General features: G+C 33.3%; 1 protein-coding gene across 1 annotated transcript in view; it reads right to left on the bottom strand.

The window, feature by feature from the left end:
- The window catches only part of CWF19L2 (CWF19 like cell cycle control factor 2), a 95,707-nt gene that overhangs the window by 56,320 nt on the left and 19,376 nt on the right, over positions 1-20,011 (bottom strand). Inside the window, exons 6-8 of the mRNA XM_045556682.1 lie at positions 18,933-19,023; positions 14,062-14,177; positions 11,115-11,773 (exon numbers count right to left, since the gene is read on the bottom strand). Coding sequence (XP_045412638.1) covers positions 11,115-11,773; positions 14,062-14,177; positions 18,933-19,023 — 866 coding nt within the window. The remainder of the gene's footprint in view (positions 1-11,114; positions 11,774-14,061; positions 14,178-18,932; positions 19,024-20,011) is intronic.

The raw sequence follows: 20,011 nt of genomic DNA, 5'->3' as shown, positions 1-20,011 counted from the left end.
AGTGACATTATTTGTGCATGTAGAAACAAAGATCAATATGATAGCAAATTTCTATCTTAAGAGAGTAGAAAAAGAAAAGCAAATTAAACCCAAAGCAAGCAGAATACAAGAAATAATAAAAAGTAGAATGAATTAAATAAAATAGAAAACAGAAACCACATAAAGAAATTTGATGAAACCAAAAGCTAATTCTTTCAGACAATAAAACTGACAAACCTGTAGCCTGACTGATCAAAAGAAGAGATATAAATTACTAATAAAGAGAGTGGATACGCTAGGATTCCTGTAATCCCAGCACTGTGGGAGGCCAAGGCAGGAAGATTGCTTAAGGACACGAGTTTGAGACCAGCCTAGGCAACACGGCAAGACCTGATCTCTACAAAAAATACAAAAATTAGCCAGGAATGCTGGCACACACCTATACTCCCAGCTACTTGAAAGACTAAGGCAAGAGGATCACTTGAGCCTAGGAGTTTGAGGCTGCAGTGAGCTATGATCACACTGCTGCACTGCAGCCTGGCCAACAGAGCAAGACCTTGTCTCTAAAAAAAAAAAAAAGAGTGAGTTAACATCATTACACATTCTAAGCACTTTACAAAAAAGATATCCAATGGCAAATAAGTACATAAAGAGATGTTCAACATTAGTAGTTATTAGTTATGAGGGAAATACAAATTAAAACCACAATGATATACACTGCACATCCACTAGAATAGCCAAAATTAAGACTGACCACTCCAAGTTCTTACAAGGATGTAGAAAAATTGGAACTCTTATACACTGTTGGTGGTAATATAAAATGGTACAACCACTTTGGAAGACAGTTTGGCAGTTTCTTAATATTTAAACAGTTACCACATGATCTAGCTATTGCTCTCCTAGATACTTATCCAAGCAAAAGGAAAGCTTATGTCAATACAAAGACTTCTACATGAATGTTCAGAGAAGTGTTATTTGTAATAGACAAAACCTAAAAATAATCCTAATGTCTACTAGTAGGAGAATGGAAAAACAAACCAATAGCATATTATCCATTTTTTAGGAATGAACTATTGATATATGCAACATGAATGAAGCTCACAATAATTATGCTGAGTGAAAGGGGCCAGACCAAAAAAAGAGTGCATAATGTATGATTGCATTTATATCAAACTCTAGAAAATGCAAATTACAGTTGACTCTTGAACAACACAAGTTTGAACAGTGTGGGTCTACTTATATGTGGATTTTTTTCAACCAAACACAAATCAGAAGTACAGCACTGACAGGATGCTAAAGCCACATATATGGAGGACAGACTTTTCGTATAAGTGAGTTCTGCAGGGACAACTGCAGGGCCTTGGATATATATGGATTTCAGTATACTCAGGGGTCCTGGAACCAGTTCCCCACATATACCAAGGGACAACTGTAGCCTATAATGAAAGAAAGCAGATGTGTGGTTGTCCAGGGGTAAGGGGTGGAGTGTAGAAGTATGAGAAGGCCAGGAGTGAGAGATTCTATGAAAGGGCTCCAAGAAACTTGTAGGGATGATAGTTTAATGAGAATATACACATTTCAAAACTTACCCAAATGTACACTTCATATATCTGCAGTTCATGATATGTCAATTATACCTCAAAGTTTAAAAAAAAAAACCTTAAAATGGAGTCATAAAGAAAATTTAAAAGCAGACTATATCTAACTTGTCATCATTTCAAATATAAAGGATATATCCATGATCAGTTTTCCTGAATTCATAGATTTTATAATACTCTATTAAAATTAACCTTAAATCATATTTTCTATAAATTTGGTTCTCAAAATCAAAACTTGACCTAACAACAATACATGGAAATTATTTTTTAACAGTGAAGTTCTCTGGCATTAAAAAAATAGAAATCATTTAACAGATGGCATTAGAATTTTTTAAAAAAGACAATCTCTACAAAATATCTAGAACAACCATTTCTTCTCATATTGGTGAAAGGAAAGGCAATACTCTGGTGTTTAGACTAAGATATCTAAAATATTGAGATAAAGCACCATTAGAAAGTAGCATATTTTCATTCCCCTCATATTCTTTCAGTCTACATTTTAAAAAACAATTAAAACAAACAGTAGGGGTACTGCATTAATGTAAGCAGGAGAATATTATTACTTTTTATATGCTTCTGTGGGTAGAGTTATTGCTTATATAATCAGTTACATTTTTTTGGTATGGAAAATATTTTTTAATAATTTTTGCAAATTAAATTCTGAGGTACATGTCACTTTTATTGTATTGTAAATTAATTTATTTGAATTTCAGACAACCCAATAATATCTGTTTTACTTACTAATCAACACAACTTTTCTTAATTTGCATTCTTTCCCATTCAAATGATTTTCTAAAATTCTCTGATTTAAAAAATTTACTATTTCTGTCCATTATGTGGACATTATAGATATTAAATTTTACATGTATGTATAGTACAAAATAAATTAAATAACCTCCATTATTCTCTTCCTAAAGAGTATCAGTGCAATTATTCCCCAGTTGGCTTGCTCCAGGGTTTACCTCTTAAATTCCCATTTCCTAAGTGAAAAACTTCTTGGCTGCTTTTCCTTCTGTCTTTTGTACCTGAGCAGGGCTTTTTTTTTTTTCTACAAAATTATGTCTAGTTCATCCATTTTTCATCTCAACACAAGCCAATGGAGAAAATAAAGAACTGATGAAAGGTTCTTTAGGACAAGGAGATGATTTCCCCGATATTTCTACAAACCCTTCTCTGTTATTCCAATAGATGCTTACTATAATCCAGGTATGGAACAAGTCTACACAATATCTATTGAGCTCCATCATTTAAAAAGTAAGTCATCTTGCAAGCAAACTTAAGTCTGACAGGATCAGAAGAATGAAAGACAAAGCTATCCATCAATCCATCTCCTTCTTTTGAGGAGAAAAATTTTAGGGGTTGTTAACACAAACTCCTATATCAAATGTCAATATGGCAATAGAGTCACACCTACCAATAGATATGAGTGAAAATAAAAGTATAAATCCCTAAAAACAGAGTACTAATCAAATTCTCACAGTTCTAATGCAAGGTTTTCATGAAGAACTAAAAGTTGTTTCTTTATAATATCAATCATGACCTTGCATCTTCCTTACAAGAAATGGGAAATCCCTCTCAGTATTATGAAAAAGGGGTTTTGCAGTCAGACTGACATGAGTTCAAGTCCAGATTCTGCCATGTACTAGCTTTATGAGATTGGGCAAGTATCTGAGGCTATAAAATCGAGAAAATGATTAATACCTCCCCTCACATTATCACAATTAAATGCAGAAATGTATAACCTTACAGTAATTGCAGTGATGTATTAATAACAAAATTCTAAACACTGTACCTAACCTGATGCTCAATTATTATTAGTTTCCTTTGCCACTGAAAGCTAATTACTGAGTCACAGGAGAATCCTCCAATCAGTTCTCCATTCACCATGCTTAAAATCCAATGGTCAAATCTTTTCAAAAAAGGTTAAAAAGTACAATGTCCAGAGCTGGTGCACAGATAAGTAGTAAGTAAATCCTTTCAAGGGGCCACAGAATTAAAAGCTTCATCACTGCACCATGGATGCCATAAGCTCCTCCTCTCCCTTTCTACATTCACTCCTGTGGTTCAGGACTTCTTGTCTCTCAGCTACAGCCTCCTAACCAGTATATTTGCCTCAAGTCTGTTCCATTTCCAAATCTAACCTTCACATTGCTTCTGGAATCTCTTTAAAATGTGAGTATGGCCTATTTAAAATACTTGAGATACTTCTTTCCTATCATTCATAAAATATTATTCAACTTGTAAACATGGTTAAGTTGTACAAAGCAGCACTTGCAATATCTGCCTACTCATTTTTTAATATTTTATTTTTAATTATTATGGGTGCATAATAGTCATACGTCTTTATAGGCCTGCCTACTCATTTTCCTCACACTCAACCATATTCATAAATTATCCAGAGGCTAGTCATGGTAAGCACTCTACCAGGATTTAGAGATATAAAGACTAGAAAGAGATATATCTGTCCTGGGGGAGCTACTGCATCACACACTCCAAAATACTATTTGCAAACACTCAACTACACAATATTGTCTCATGTCTCCATGTTTTTCTCTCCCAGTTGGTTGCCCCTTCCCATTTACTGCCTAACAGTTTAATCCTTCAAGACCTTACAACTTTCCCTACCCAACTTTCTTGGACCCTATTCTTCCTAATCTTATCCCCGAAAAGCTCATTCCCTCTTCCTGCATGTAACTATTGTAACTATAAGAACCTATACTTATACAGATGGTCCCTGACTTACAATGATTCAACTTGCAATTTCTCAACTTTATGATGGTGTGAAAGTGATACACATTCAGTAGAAATTGTACTTCGAGTACCTATACAACCATTTTGTTTTTCACTTTTAGTATAGCACTCAGTAAGTTAGCTGAGATATTCAACAATTTACTATAAAATGGGCTTTGAGTCAGATGATTTTGTCCAATTACAGCCTAACGTAAGTGTTCTGAGCACATTTAAGGTAAGGCGGGGTTAAGCTATGATGTTCAGTAGGTTAAGTATATTAAATGCATTTTTTTTAGAGTAGTTAAGTGCAGGAGCGAAATAGCAGAACAAGGAGTTCAATCTGTAACTGACTGTGAACAATCAAGTGAGATAACTATCTACCTTCAGACCAGCCTAAATGCATTTTTGACCTACAATATTTTCAATTTACAGTGTGCTTATTGAGATGTAACCCCATTGTAAGTTGAGGAGTATCTGTATCTGTGACTATTAACTATCACGGCGTTCATGTACCGTATTTTTCACATATCTATATTACTGCCTCTCCTATATTATGAGTTCCTTGAAGGCAATATAATGTCATATTTATTTTTATACAGTCAGGCCTGGAAAATAGAAGCATTCAGTAAATATAAGATGAGTAGCAGAAAGAATTCATCAAAGGCCAACTTAAGTTCCAAGGGACACCTCGAATGCAAAAATAACCATCCCTTGTTAATTCATTCCTTGTCACACCAGTCCAGACAGTTTTTCAAATCCAAATGAGTGTAAAAAATAGTCTGTTCCTCAAACTGTCAGTATCCAGGAATCACTTGAGGGAATTATGATGTGTACATGGACAAATAATTTTAGGGTAATCTTGTTCCAAAGGTTCATCAAAATTTTGGGATTAAAAAAAGCTAACAGTAGTAACAGTCATAACAATGAGTGAGAAGACATTTCAATTTTGTGAGCTGTGTGTGAAGCAAACTGTTGCATCACTTTTTTCCTGAAGCTACTAAACTCACTGTGGCCCATATATAAACCAAGAGGATTACCAATATTCTGGAGATCATAAGTCAAAAAACACTGACATAAGTCATCATGAAAAAATTCCTAAATTTTTGTCCATTGCCACTCATAATCTATAGCCACATTGCCCATTTCTTTTAACATTTAACATTAGTAGGAGGCTAATCCACCTACTCTACTGTATGAGTAAACTGGACCCCACATTCATCCACACTAACTTTGAGGATCTTGCTCAACTGCCCCATCTATCATCTCTATATGTTTTCCTACTTCTAAAATGGATACTGACTCTTTTCCATTGAATATAAACATGTTCAAGTATCTGTACCTTAAAAGGAAAAAAGGGTAGGGAGAAAGAGAGGTACTTCATTTAACCTGTATCTCCCACATATAACTTCTATCTCTACCATTCCATAACACATAATTTAGTCTACTGAAATCTTGCTTCTATACACTCTTTTACAACAAAAATATCCTTGATTAAGCTGTCAAAAAAGTCTGTTGCTGTCCATCCAAATGGCACATCTTTGTCATTTTACTTTCCTCCTCCCTGCACTTCTCAGTATGCAAGCTTACATATTCAGTCAAGGAAGAGCAATGGTAAAGTCAATCCAAAGCCCACAGTTTCGAGAAGATAACTGGAATCTCAAGGGACCTTTAAAAGAGGTGGCTTCCACTGTCATGAAATGGAATACTCCAAACAAATTATTTTTTGAGTATTTTCTAACAAGAATTAAATTGTTTATTAGTAGGTAGCAGGTAGATGATGATAAAGGACATGATATACAAAAATTCTGACCATCTCTTATACTAGTACTTTCAATATTAACAGTTACTTCAACACATTTAATATAACAGTAATAGGTGTCAAGTAAAAACATTAAAATGAGAGTTTTGGGGCACAAAATGACTGAAGAATATATTATTCTATTTTATTTTGTTTATGCTGCAACGAAGACGTTGCTCTGCAGCAAAAAGCAGGGAACAGACTCGCCCTCTCTTTCTCTAAGCATTTATAATTATGAGCAGATGCTTTGCAAGAAACATCACCATGACACTTAAAATTATCCTACGAAAAGAAAAAAGTACAAGCGTTTCTCAACTTCCATGATTACTGCTGTATTTCAAAAGTCCTCTTTATAATTAATTTCTAAAAAGCAAATCCTACTTTCCCATTAAAATGTATTCTCTTTAAAACACACACACACACACACACACACGCACACACACACTTTTGAGGAAGAAATAATTAAAAGGGCTTCAGCCCAATGACATTTCAAAAACCTGGAGTATATTGCAATTAATCATGTGCCACATAACAACATTTCAGGCAATGACAGACCATAAATACAACAGTGGTCCCTAAGAATAATACCATATTTTTACTGTACCTTTTCTATGTTTAGACATGATTAGATACACAAATACTTATCATTGTGTCATAATTGCCTACAGTATTCAGTACAGTAACATGCTTACAAGTTTGTCACTTAGGAAGCAATAGGCTATACCATATAGCCTAGGTGTATAGTAGGCTATACTATCTAGGTTTGTGTAAGTACACTCTATGAGCTTTATACAATGACGAAATTGCCTAAGGACAATTTCTCAGAACATATCCCCATTGTTAAACAACACATGACTGCATTATTCTCCTGCTGGCAGCTTTCAGAGATCTCTCTTAATTATTCTTTTCTTACCAGTTGTTCTCCTGTTTGCTCACTCACCTAAGGATCTCATGATTATACTCAAAGCCTTCAAAACCTGACATCCGTCTCTTGCCTTTCTGGGTGACAATAACAAACTCTTCCAAGAATGACAACAAAAGGTTAAAATACTATATAAAATGAGTTAGTTTCTGATATTAAATTAATAAAATATAAGGCTATCACAATTTTTGTTCATATACATACTACTCTAGGTTCCAAATTCCTGAAAGTACTTAGCCAATATATTTTCCAACAAAAAAATACATGCAAAAGCACATTTCATTTCTAATAATAACAAGCTTAAAGTTCTTAACCACATGGGCCACTACTGGCAGATATTTTTCTACTAGGGACCTAACAAGAACAAAAAAATAAAGAATGATAGATTTGATCACATTAAGGAAAAAATAGATGAAAAAAAAGAAAGAGGGAACAAAGGAAAATTACAAATGATGAAAAAACTATTTGCATTACATGACAAATATAAAGAGTTCTCACAAGTAAAGAACAACTCAAAAAGTAGGCAAAACATATGACTACTTAACAAAAATGAAATCAAAACAAAAAAGAAACAACGCATAAAAATATGGCCAACTTCACCCATACTTAAAATCAAAGAAAGAGTCTGTTTCTCAACTATATATATAGCAAAGATAAAAAAAGTTCAGTAATGCTATTGGCAAGGAAGTAGGAGAAAGTCATTCTCATACATGACTGTAAGAATTTAAATGGGTTAATACCACAAAATCTATAAAAAATAAAATGCATGCTCTTTTTGGCCTGAGAATTCCACTCCTTAGAATTTACATTACAGCTATATTTAAATAGTATGCAAAGATACACATAAAAACTTAACTGCAGCATTGTAAGAGCAACAAACTGAAAAGAACCTAAAAGTCCATCAATAGGAGACTGGTAAAAAATATTAGGTTATACCTACATTTTACAACAGAATATTAAAGAGCATTTAAAATAAAAAAGGTAGGTACATATGGGCTCAGGTGAAAAGACCTTTAAGATATATTGACTAGAAAAAACAAGGTTCAGAATAGTATCCACATCATAAAGCTATTTAACTTCCATAAGTTTTTATATATGTTATCTATATATAATTTTATATATTAAGTTAAATATACATATTATACATATTCAAATGCACTAAAAAAATTTTGAAAAGACACTATTAACATTGTTAACCTGACAAGTGGGATTAGGGTTAGGGGTGACAAGACAGGGAGACTTACTCTTTCATTTTATACTCTTCTGCTTAAATTATATATTCTTGTTTTATACTCTTCTGTCTACACTGTTTAAATTTTATACATATACGTTTATTATTTACATGATTACAAATGGGTTAATGTTTTACAAAATAATATTGAAGTAAACAGCAGAAAAGATAAAAATATATGAATAATACAAAGAAATAAAATCAATTCTACTAATTTTTTGAATCATTATCACTCATGCTAGACAAAGATATTAGTTGTTACAACTTTTCTACAGTATGGAAGACTGACCTATGGTACATTCCAATACCCATTTTACAATAGACTAAAAGTATTTTCCAGACTTCAACTGAAAATTCTTCACTTCTTGCAGCTTATATTAATATATCTTTCTTCCTCTCTCCTATATCTTTAATGGGTCAGCATTTCTCATATTCTAAAGTACTCTCACAAAGGGTATCAATAACTTTTCCATAATCAGTGTGTAAAAGAAAAGATTTCTTCTTTCAAAGTCAATTTGTGGTTCTCCTTTTAACCTTATTTGAAAGCATACTAAATAGGCATTGAAAGACATGGAATATAAGCCTTGCAAATAACTAAATCCATTGTAATATTAATAGCAACAACAATAGCTAAGATTTATGGAACACTTACTATGCGCCAGATACCACGTTAAGTTTTCCATGTGTATTTAATTCACACAACAACCCTATGAAGTAGGTCCTGTCAGTATCCTTGTTATAAGATAAGGAAACTGAAGTAGAGTGAGATCAGGCGTCAACTCTTATAAAAGGTCATAGACCCAGGAAATGGTTAAGTGTTACATTCAGGGTTGCCAGATAAAATACATGATATGCAGTTAAATTTGAATTTCAGGTAAACAAATATTTTTAGCATAATATTACAAGGGATTTATAATTTTGCATTTAAAAATCTGAAAACCCTAGTTACATAACATTGTGCAAGTCACACCCTCAGTTCCCTCAGTTTCTTTCATCTGCAAAATGCATGCATCAGACTATGATTTCTTCTAGTTCTAAATCATTTCTACAATTTTTTTCTAGTTCTAAAATTCATTTGTTCTAAAGCTCCCTAGAATTCCAAAAATTTTATTAAAAATTCAACATATTCCCAGGATAATGTGCAAATAAACAGCTTCAAACCATCTTTCACTGAGTCTTTCCAGGCATTCTTCAAGGTCCTATCTTGGTCTCTTATTTTACACCACTCAACATGCTCAGGAATCTTTTTATTTCTTTCACATATATGGGATGATTCCTGGATTTACCTTTCCCTCTCCAGCCAGTCATGGAATTCATGGAAAGCCTCAAACCTTCCAAAATCAACACAGCTAACAAAGAATACTATCTTCAAATCAATAATACACACACACACACACACACACACACACACAGCTTTTAGTGAGTGCCTGTATTATAGTATATCTATCAAAAGCTTACAATATAAATAAGACAATCAAATATGAAGCAATCAGACAACCAGATGGAATATTAACAGTGTAAAATTACTTTGCATACTCTGCTTAGCTACATTCACAGAAGTCAAGACCTACAGATGGTCCAAATGCTAATTCAACCCTAATAATATAAGGAAATAAGAACCCCATCATACTAGCAACTGGGAACTTGAATTTAGTCTACCACTCAGGCTATCTAGAGTGAAGCCTGGACAATTACATATGCACACAGCCTTATACACTAATCCCTGCCATGTTTATTCAGTCACTACAACTGGATTTCTCCTTCAGTTTCCTGGGAGCAAAGCCCTGACCTGAACCAGAGCCCATTTGACTGGGGCTCAATCATTCATGTTTTGCCAGCTCGCTCCCACTGAAAATTACACACTGTGCCTTATAATCCACTGCTTCAGATAGAGTCATTAACAAAACAGGTTTATAAGATTCACAACCCCAAACTGCAATGCTCACATCTTACTACTGCCATTGATTTCTATTATTTCCTAAAACTTCTTCCTTTAGTGTCCCAATCACTTGGTGGTATTTTTTAACATATTAATATTTAATGAGTATTCAAGTATAAGTTTGTCATTATCATTAGGACACTTATTTTTTATTTCTGGCTATCTCCAAGAGGACCAGCCCTAGAGCTAAATCAAGTTTTCCTAGGTTTGATCCCACTCAAGCTGTGTTTCCTTATTTTCTGACCCAGTCCTACGTAAATCTTAACAGGTACAATAAAAAATTAGTTGCTACCTATTGTCCTAATCATTACCAGTGCAATCACTAGCCGACCTTATTTTACACTTAAAAGTAACGTTATCTTTAAAATCTGTCAATTGCCCAAACTGGATAATTTCTTTCTCTGCAAAACAACCATAGCTCATGCTTCCCTCTGCAGGATGTTTGGCACGTCTTTGTCACTTCATATTTGAGCTATAGCATCACATTTTCCTTCAATCTCCTAGTCCTCTTACAGACGTGTAGTATTTATTATTATGATCATACACAACAATAAGATAATTTCCTTAGAAAGTAATATGGCATTGGTAACAAAATGTATCAAAATATCTCCTGCAGTACATCCATTTAAAGGCTTGACGCATTCAGTTTTTTAAACTGCAAAAAAGCAACAAATTATGAGCAAATATAGCTATTGAATTCTTCTAGCTCTGTTTTAAAACAAAACTGTGAAATAAATGCAATCCATAAAATACTACTGTATTGTTAAATCTGCATATCTTATTTCTTCCATCAATTTTAAGAAACGGGGGACCACAGTCGTTACCTAATAATAAATGTTCTAAACATATATTCAGTTCTTTGAACCCTCTGGACTTTAACATTCACTTATCAGGTTAAAAAACAAATGATAAAATACCTTGCAAATGTAGACTTTGTGTCCTGCAGATGTTCTTTTTTTTGAGGGTCATCTCTCAAGCTTTCATCTTGTAATTTTTCTGTCACATCTCCTGAAATGTGTCGGTATTCAACACTGCTACTGGTTTCCGATGGCTTTTGATTTGAATGTTTCTTATCTCCTCTTCCATCAGATTGACTCCATGATGTCAAACATTCTTCACCGGTCTCAGTGGGTTTTCGAAAACCACAATGAAAAGAACCCTGAGCTACCAATGCTGAAGATGAACTAAATGGTTCAAAATTTCTACCCTTGCTGTGATACGACAGTTCTTCATCATCAGAGGGTCTCAAAAACTTAGGTCTCAAATTTCCAAGGGAAGAAAACTCTTTATTCTGCCTTGGGTTGGATTCTCTTCTACGTGTTTCTAAAGATGCAGATCTCTTATCTTTTTCAGCACCACTAAACTTATCTTTATTGCTACTGTTTACAATATCTGTTGTAGCATATCTATCCCTTGAACTGCTACTATATCTTACCAAGTCTGATTTCCTACTTTCTTGACTATTTTGTGCTTTATCTGAAATTGTTGGTTTCCTCCACCGTTCTCGCCTATAATCTTCTTTTGTGGATGCAGTTTTTTCAGCTTCTTCCAATTTTGACTGAAATATTTCCATTGACTACAAAGGAGAAAAATTAAGCAAAAATATATAAAATTAAGAAAATCTCAGTGACTTGGACCCCACGTGCCATTGTACAATGACCCACTGCCAAGTGGAACAATGAAAACTCCACCAAGGGGTGGGGGAAGGTCCATATAATCATCCCACTCTGAAATAAATACTTTTCAAAAAAATATGAATGAACAATGAAAAATTACCAAATAACCAAAAAGATCTCAAAAGGATAGCCACTTAGGCCAATCGCTATGCACCAACAAAAAGTATAAAATAGAAAATAGTAGGGGCCGGACATGGTAGCTCATGCCTGTAATCCTACCACTTTGGTAGGCCAAGGTAGGAGGACTGCTTGAGACCAGGAATTCAACACCAGCCTGGTCAATATAGTGAGATCCCATCTGTACAGAAATAAAAAAAAAAAAAGTCAGCTGGGCTTGGTGGCACACACCTGTAGTCCCAGCTAGCTGGGAGGCTGAGGCAGGAGGATTGCTTGAGCCTAGGATTTTGAGGTTGCCGGGAGCTATGGTGATGCTACTACACTCTAGCCCAAACGACAGAGCAAGACTCTGTCTCCAAAAGAAAAAAAAAAAAGAAAGAAAGAAAAAGAAAATACCAGTGTCATGAACTTTTAAAAAAATAATCCCTACTGGTAGTGAGATTCAGGAAGTTACTGTATTGCTAAAACATAACAGACTCTCACGACAGAAAGAATAGATAAAGAACAAGAAAGATTTGCATTAATAAATGAAAAACTATATGTCAAAAAAAATTGCCCAGATACACTGAACAGAAGGAACAGAAAGTGCTGAAAACCAAATTAGCTTGGAAATTCTCTATATTTTAGGAAAAGACAGTAAATAAATGTAAGTTATAAGAAAAAAGACACATGGACAATTGATTCTAGGAAATCTAACATGCATGTACTAGTACTTTCACAATTAAGGAGCAAAGATAATAGGAGAAAAGCATTAATAAAAAAATTATAAGAAAATTTCCCTCAGCTGATTTTCCAGATCAGAAGAGCTCACCCAGTAGCCTTGGGGGGAAGGGAGGCAAAGAAAGACTTACACAAGGAAAAACCTCTAATTCCTGAATCTCAAAACTTAAAGAAAAAAAACTTCACAAACATTGGATTGCGGAAGGAGTAAATAAAAATATAAATATATAAGAAAATATTAAGAGGTCATTAAAATGTATGTATTTACTGGCATCCAACTATGTCTATTAGTAAGTAAAAGAAACAGGGTATAGTCTATGAGCCTACTATAAAACACAGGGAAAAAAAATAGTCTGGAAAACTATATTCTAAAATGAATGTTAAAGATTCTCTTAAGATGACAAATGATTTTTACTCCCTTTTTTTCTTTTTGGCATGCCTATAGTTTTGAGATCTTACTACTTGCTTTTTCTTTTCTTTTTTTTTTTTTTTTGAGACAGTCTCACTCTGTTGCCCCAAGTATAGAGTGCAGTGGCATCATCATAGCTCACTGCAACCTCAAACTCCTAGGCTCAGGAACTCCTAGGTTCAAGTAATCCACTTGTCTCAGCCTCCCAAAAGGCTGGGACTACAGGCATGTGCCATTATGCCCAGCTAATTTTTCTATTTTTAGTAGAGATGCGGTCTTGCTCTTGCTCAGGTTAGTCTTGAACTCCTGAAGCTCAAGTGATCCTCCTGTATTGGCTTCCCAGAGTGCTAGGATTACAGGCATAAGCCACTGCACCCAGCCTGAAATCTTACTACTTTCTAAGCCTGCTTTCCTCTGGAAATTGAAGAAAGAGAAAACAAAAAAAGGAGACATCAATAACTATTGAAATAGAAAGATTATCCATATGTGGTGAATGGAAGAACTGGTTCCAAAATATCATATACTGCCACATGGCTCCATTGTTTTAAGAGTATATATACTCATAATACTCTTTAAAAAACTCTAGAAAATACCAAAATTCTAGAATATACCAAACTCTGGAATCTACCAAAATTTCAACAGTGGTTATCTCCAGAGGTGTAGTATGCAGGCTGTTCTGCATTATTTAAATTTTCTTACAAGAAAATGTTATTTTTACATTAAACACACATACTTTACCTTTATGTACCTAAATTTTACATTCATTATGTCAATAAAAATATGATACGTAAGTCAACATAATAGCAAAAAGCAGAAAATTACTTCAGCAGTATAAAGATATGAAATTTAATATCAATTCATGGCACAAAATAAAATTAAAGACACTTAATTTTTCACATAAACTCTGATAATAAGATATATCTCCTTAGTACAGATACTCACTCCATATCTTTCAGCTACAATGTCCTCAAAATTTCTGTTTTGTTTCTCAGCTTGTTCCTTCATTCTCTGATAAGACTTCCTTAGCCAGCTTAATCCACCATCTTCTACTACTGAAACTAAATTCCAATATAAATGTTAGTTAAACTTTTAATGTGGTTTTCATAAAATATTGCTTCTATGATGACTTCTAAAGTATAAAATTAAATATTTTTCTTTCAATATATAAAAATCATAAGTGCATTTAAAATTCAACATATATTTGAGTGACTATATATGCAAGCTAGAGTTTTGCCACTATGAAGAAGGAAAAGATAAATTTTCTTCAAGAAAATTTCAATCTAAGAAAATAAGATAAAAGGATATAAATAATTGCAATGAAGACAAATATGTGACAACTGCTATAAAAAGATACAATATAAAGGGTTATAGACAATAAGAAAAGTGAAGAATTATTTCTAACTAGGACGTTTAGGGAAAATTCAACAAATCAGACTCAAGAAAATGAGCTGAATTTCTATAAAAAAAGGTAAGAATAGGGAGGACATTCCCAGAAATAAATAATGAATAAAGGCACATACATAGAAAGGAAAAAGCTATCTCAGATGTAGCATAAAGAATAAACAAGGAAGTTATGGAAGATAATACTAAAATGGATGTTTAAACAAATTATCTTACTTTAGTCATGATTACCAATTAGGAACATTTGAATGCCTTCAACAAACTTTATTAAGCCGGTTTTATTTCCTTCTAAACACACCACATTTTGATACATGTAAAGGAAATTAAATGACTTACTTAAATCAAAATTCTGTTCCGGATTTTCCTTGCCCCAAAACAGGGCTGCTATAAGATCACCACAGCTCTATAACCAACAAAAATGTATATATGTGGACCCCAAAAGACATGTACAGGAATATTCATAGAAGAGCAATCTGCAATAATCCCAGTCTGGAAACAACCCAGGAAATGTTCACTATCAGTAGAAGGGATATATAGATTGTGACATATTCCTAAAATAGACTATTATACAGCAAGAATAATGAACAAACTACAACTATACACAACAATGTGGATGAATCTCAAAATGTGGACAAAAGGAGCCAGAAACAAAGGAGGACATTACTGATTTTTGGTACTAGAAACCAGGATGGTGGTTACCTGTGTCATGACAGGGCACCAACTAGAAGGGCCACAAAGGGGATTTCTAATAATGTTGTTTCTCAAACTGTGCGCTGATTACACAGCTGTTTTCGCTAGGTAAAAATGATCAGTCTGCTGTACACTTAACGGCTTGTGTATTTTTCTATGTATGCTAGATTTCAATAAAGTTTACTTAAAGAAAGAAGAGATTTTCCAATCCTCAAACTAATTCTATTCAAATTAATTCCATTCCCACACTCAAATCTCAAAAGTTTATCTTTACTAAGTATGTCTTCTAAGATAAAGTGGCCCTTCTTTACAGGTCTAAAATATTTTATATTGCAAAACCTAGACCTCTAGTTAACTCAGTGATTTCACTTTTCATTCAAAGCTTATTTTACTCTTGTTCTTTTTTTCCTAATACAGTCTATAAGATCAAAATTAATAGTACAATCACCCAAGCAACTTAGTCTAAATCTGCAATCTACACAGTGATACATAAAAGGAATCCATAGTAATAAATACCTATATTAATGTATCAGCTATATAATTAAATTGTTTATTCCATAGAATTATCTGTGAACTGATAAAATGCTGATGGGCATAGTGAAAAGTTCCTGAACAATCACCAAAATATTAACATAGCTCAGACAAAAAAAAATATCAGAGGAAAAGTAAGACTGCTTTTATTTCTCCATACTGACATTTAAAAATGAAATCTTACAGGAATAAAAATTTTAGCCAATTCAGTCGCAAGTTAAATTCACACCTTTAGATATTTATATAAGTCATCTTTAGTTGCTAATATGTCCTATTTCAATAGTACTATTAATTTTATAATTAGAGATGGTAATAATGAAGTATTTTTAATTTAAAAAATCACCAAATTTAATATATAAAAGCAAACAAAAAATGCCAATTTGAAATACTATCCTAAAATTCAAGCAACAAATATTTAGTGAATATTTACTATGAATATGAAAACTTATTAAACACAGTAAGAAGTAAAAACATGAATATGGCATGGTCCCAAGTCCTCTACACTGAAATAAAGATACATCAACTAAATATACCAAATTCACTGGTATACAGCAAAGTTACATATATATACTATATCTCAAATCTGTTTTTTATAGTAAGGGAAAAATTAAGGTATGTCAGTGTATGCTTCCATCATAGTTCAAAGTTATACTGTTATACACAAAATACAACCAAATGGAATGGACACACTTGAAGCTCTGACTCAGGGGGATAGGCAGGACATGGGCAATATATACAACCTGAATTTTTGTACCCCCATAATAAGCTGAAATAAAAAAAAAAAAATACAACCAAATGAATGTGGGCTATATTCCCCCTCTCTCTGAAGACAGGCTAATTTTGAAATAACAATAAACTAAGTATCAGGAGACTTAGATCTTAGTCTTGCTGCTACTATTAAACAGTTGTAAGATCTGAAGCATGTCATTAACTTCTTTGGACTTTTGCTTCTTCATCTGTAAAATAAGGTAGCTGATTTAAACCACCTTTGAAAGTCTGTACAACTCAAAGATTCTAGCAGAGAAAGCCAAAAAATAAACAGGGGGGGAAAAATCAATAGAAAGAACAAAATCTTATCAAAAGTGTCTGCAAGCAAAAATTTCTACTAAGTATGTGGCAAGAAATAATAGTCTTCTACTAAAGAATCCAGGGTAACTAACCCTGGACTAGGAATCAGAGGACCCAGATTCTAGTACTATTCACATGACAACAGAAAAGTCAGCTTAAGCCTTAGTTTCCTGAGTTGTAACAATTAGAATAATAACATCTACTCTGCTCTCCTCACATGGTTGCTATAAAAATAAGCTGATATATAAATGTGTTATGTAAACTATAAAATTATACAAATATTCCCATTACTAAGGTGTGATTTAAAATAATTGTGTATGGGCTCTGAAAATGATTTACTTAAACTTTTCCACCTAATTTTCTCTGAGAAAAAAATAAACAAGATTAACAAAATTAATTATTGAAAATATGACACCTCAATCATTACCCAAATAATGTTGATAAAAGCTTCATAAAACAAGTATTTGACATCATCAACATTATTTGAGTATTCACTATATTCCAGATACTGTGCTAACAGATTTTCTAATTTAAACTTCACAATAACTATATAAGATAGATACATTATTCCCTATTACAAATGAATAAATTGGGCTCAGAGAGATTCAGAAATTTTCCCACAGTCACAAAGCTAATAAGTAGAAACACCAAAATTCTAATCCTAAGTAGACTGACTCCAAAGTCTGAGAACTTAACAACACTCCGTCACCTTTACCTCCTTCATACTGAAATTACAACACTTTTAGGTGCCTCACAGTTTCAGCACTACCACTGGTCTAAACAGAATGCTAACACGATCTGCATACACAGTAAAACCTGATCATTTTTAAAAACGTAATTTCAACTCTGGGATCTGAGCTTCTTGACAGAAACTTTCTGTCATTTTTCCTCCTTTTGAATAAATATAATATGGGGAAGGAAAGTGGTGAAACCATAATATGAAGAACAAAGGAGAAGGGTTCTCTAAAAGCTTTATGTAAGGTCATTTTCCCCCCAGTCTCTTTGACTTTGCTGTTTCAGCCAGCTAAAAGATATTACCTAAGTCAGAATTCCAGGTCTTCTCCAACTGCAAATGTCCAAAAACTAGGTTTGTCAATTCGAGGTTTTCCCCAAAGATAAATTTATTGACTGTCCTCGGACAATAGGAATGCTGAAAGCATGGATCACAAAATCCTTCCTACATGGTAATGATTCACTGAGCTAGCTTATGGTTCCCCAAACTTTTTTTAAGTTTCTATAAAACAATATTTCAAAGAGAACCTTGTATGACTACAGTTACTATTGCATAACCCAACAGAAACACTTCTGCCCATGCTAAAAGGCAATAAAGAAACTGTTACAATTACTCATAACTCCAGTAAAACTGCTAGATAAAATTATAAAGAAACCTGTAAGGTGGCTCTAGGGACATCTCTACATAAAATACAAAAAAAAAATTTTAACAAATAGCCAAAATAAAAATAAGCAATGTGTAAAAAGCAGGAAAATATCCTACTAATAAATCACTAAGATGAAAAGATAACATCATGTAATTTATCATACATAATCTATATGCTTGGTTAATCAAAACTAAATAAACTTTTCATCGAGATGTAAATGTAACACTTAATGGGCATATAAATATTTTCTTAATTATGTTATTAAGTATGCTTATATGACACAAATATTTTGTCTCCATCTGCTGGAAAATAACAGCACTCTCCTAAGATCAAGACAAATTTTATGAATGCTAGCAAAGTAGGAATTTCTGAAGATAACATCTTTAATGTTTATACATCACTTTCATGAAATTTCACAGACTTAGTACTTTTTATATTTTGTTATAGAATGTAACAAACAAAATGCATTATTATATCCTCACAGAATCATGTTTTGTATTAAGCCATTTTAAATAGAAACTCAAATGAGAACATTATCAAGTATAAAAATATGTATTTAATCAACTTATTCCCAAATACATCCATAATTAAAACAATCTTCCAAAGTACTAATAATTTAAATAAGGCTTCAAAAGACTGCAAATATTTTATCAATGCTTTGCCACATGTAAACTCGAGTCATTCCTTCTGTAATACCAAATTATAAGAAATGTCTGTGTGTCTACAATCAAAATATAGGAATACCTTTACTAATCGATGATACACAGTCTTCTGGTGGAAGACCTGTCCCACCATCCTTCCAATATGGATTCAATTCTCTTTCTAGCAGTTTGGACTAGAAGAAAACATTTTCAGAGGTCAGATTTTAAAAATAAACCCACTACAAAAAAATAAAAAATAATAAATCTGTAACCCAGTTAACAGTTGTAACCCTGGACAAATCAATTAAAACTTTCTTAACATATGCTATTCTTAGCATATGTCATGTAACTTGCAAGAAATAATATCTAAATTCACATTCATTCAATGTTTGTATTGAATGCCTACCATGTCTCAGAATTATGCTGGATGTAGAAGATGTAAATGCCAATAATCCTGATCAGCCCTTGATAGCTTAGAATATCGTGAGGAATACAGACAATATATAACTAATACGTACTTTGAAGACAGAAATACAGAGTACTAAAGCTGCACAAAGAATACAAATCCTTCTCACACTGAAGGATCAAAGTCTTCCTAGAGGAAGTATTAATAATATGCACAGTCTTGGACCTAAAGATGATCAGAAATTAGCTAAGTTTTCTTTTTTGGGTGGGGGAGGATAAAGATGTTCAAGGTAGAAAGAATAACAGCCTGTTCTTAAAACCGTAGAGAAAGAGAAAACACAGGACTTTCAGGAAACAAAGTAATTCTGACTGGCTAAAACTTAGTGTGAGTAAGTAACGACAAGTAATGACAAGGTTGTCGAATAATCAGAGATTAGGCCACATGAGCCATTTTGAACTGTTGTTGGGGTTTTATGCTGTGGGCAATGGAGACTCATGAAAATGATCAGCTTCATATTACAAAAAGAGCAAACTGGCCTCAAGTGTGGAGAAAAGACTGGAGAAGAACAAGATAGTGGCACAAATCCAGTCAGGAGATTGTGGCAGTTATCTAGGCAAGAGAGGATGGCAGCCTAACACAATGTAAGTGCCTCCTGTGTTCCAAGCATGATGCCAGGCACTGGGATTATAATGAGTAAGGCAGGCATGGTCCTTACCATCAAAGAAACTACGGTCTAGAGAAGGGGGAAAGACAATTAAGCAATATCAATATAGATA

The sequence above is a fragment of the Lemur catta genome, chromosome 7 (genome assembly GCF_020740605.2).
Source record: "Lemur catta isolate mLemCat1 chromosome 7, mLemCat1.pri, whole genome shotgun sequence".
Taxonomy (NCBI): Eukaryota; Metazoa; Chordata; class Mammalia; order Primates; family Lemuridae; genus Lemur; species Lemur catta.
This window is presented reverse-complemented; position numbering and strand designations above follow the sequence as displayed.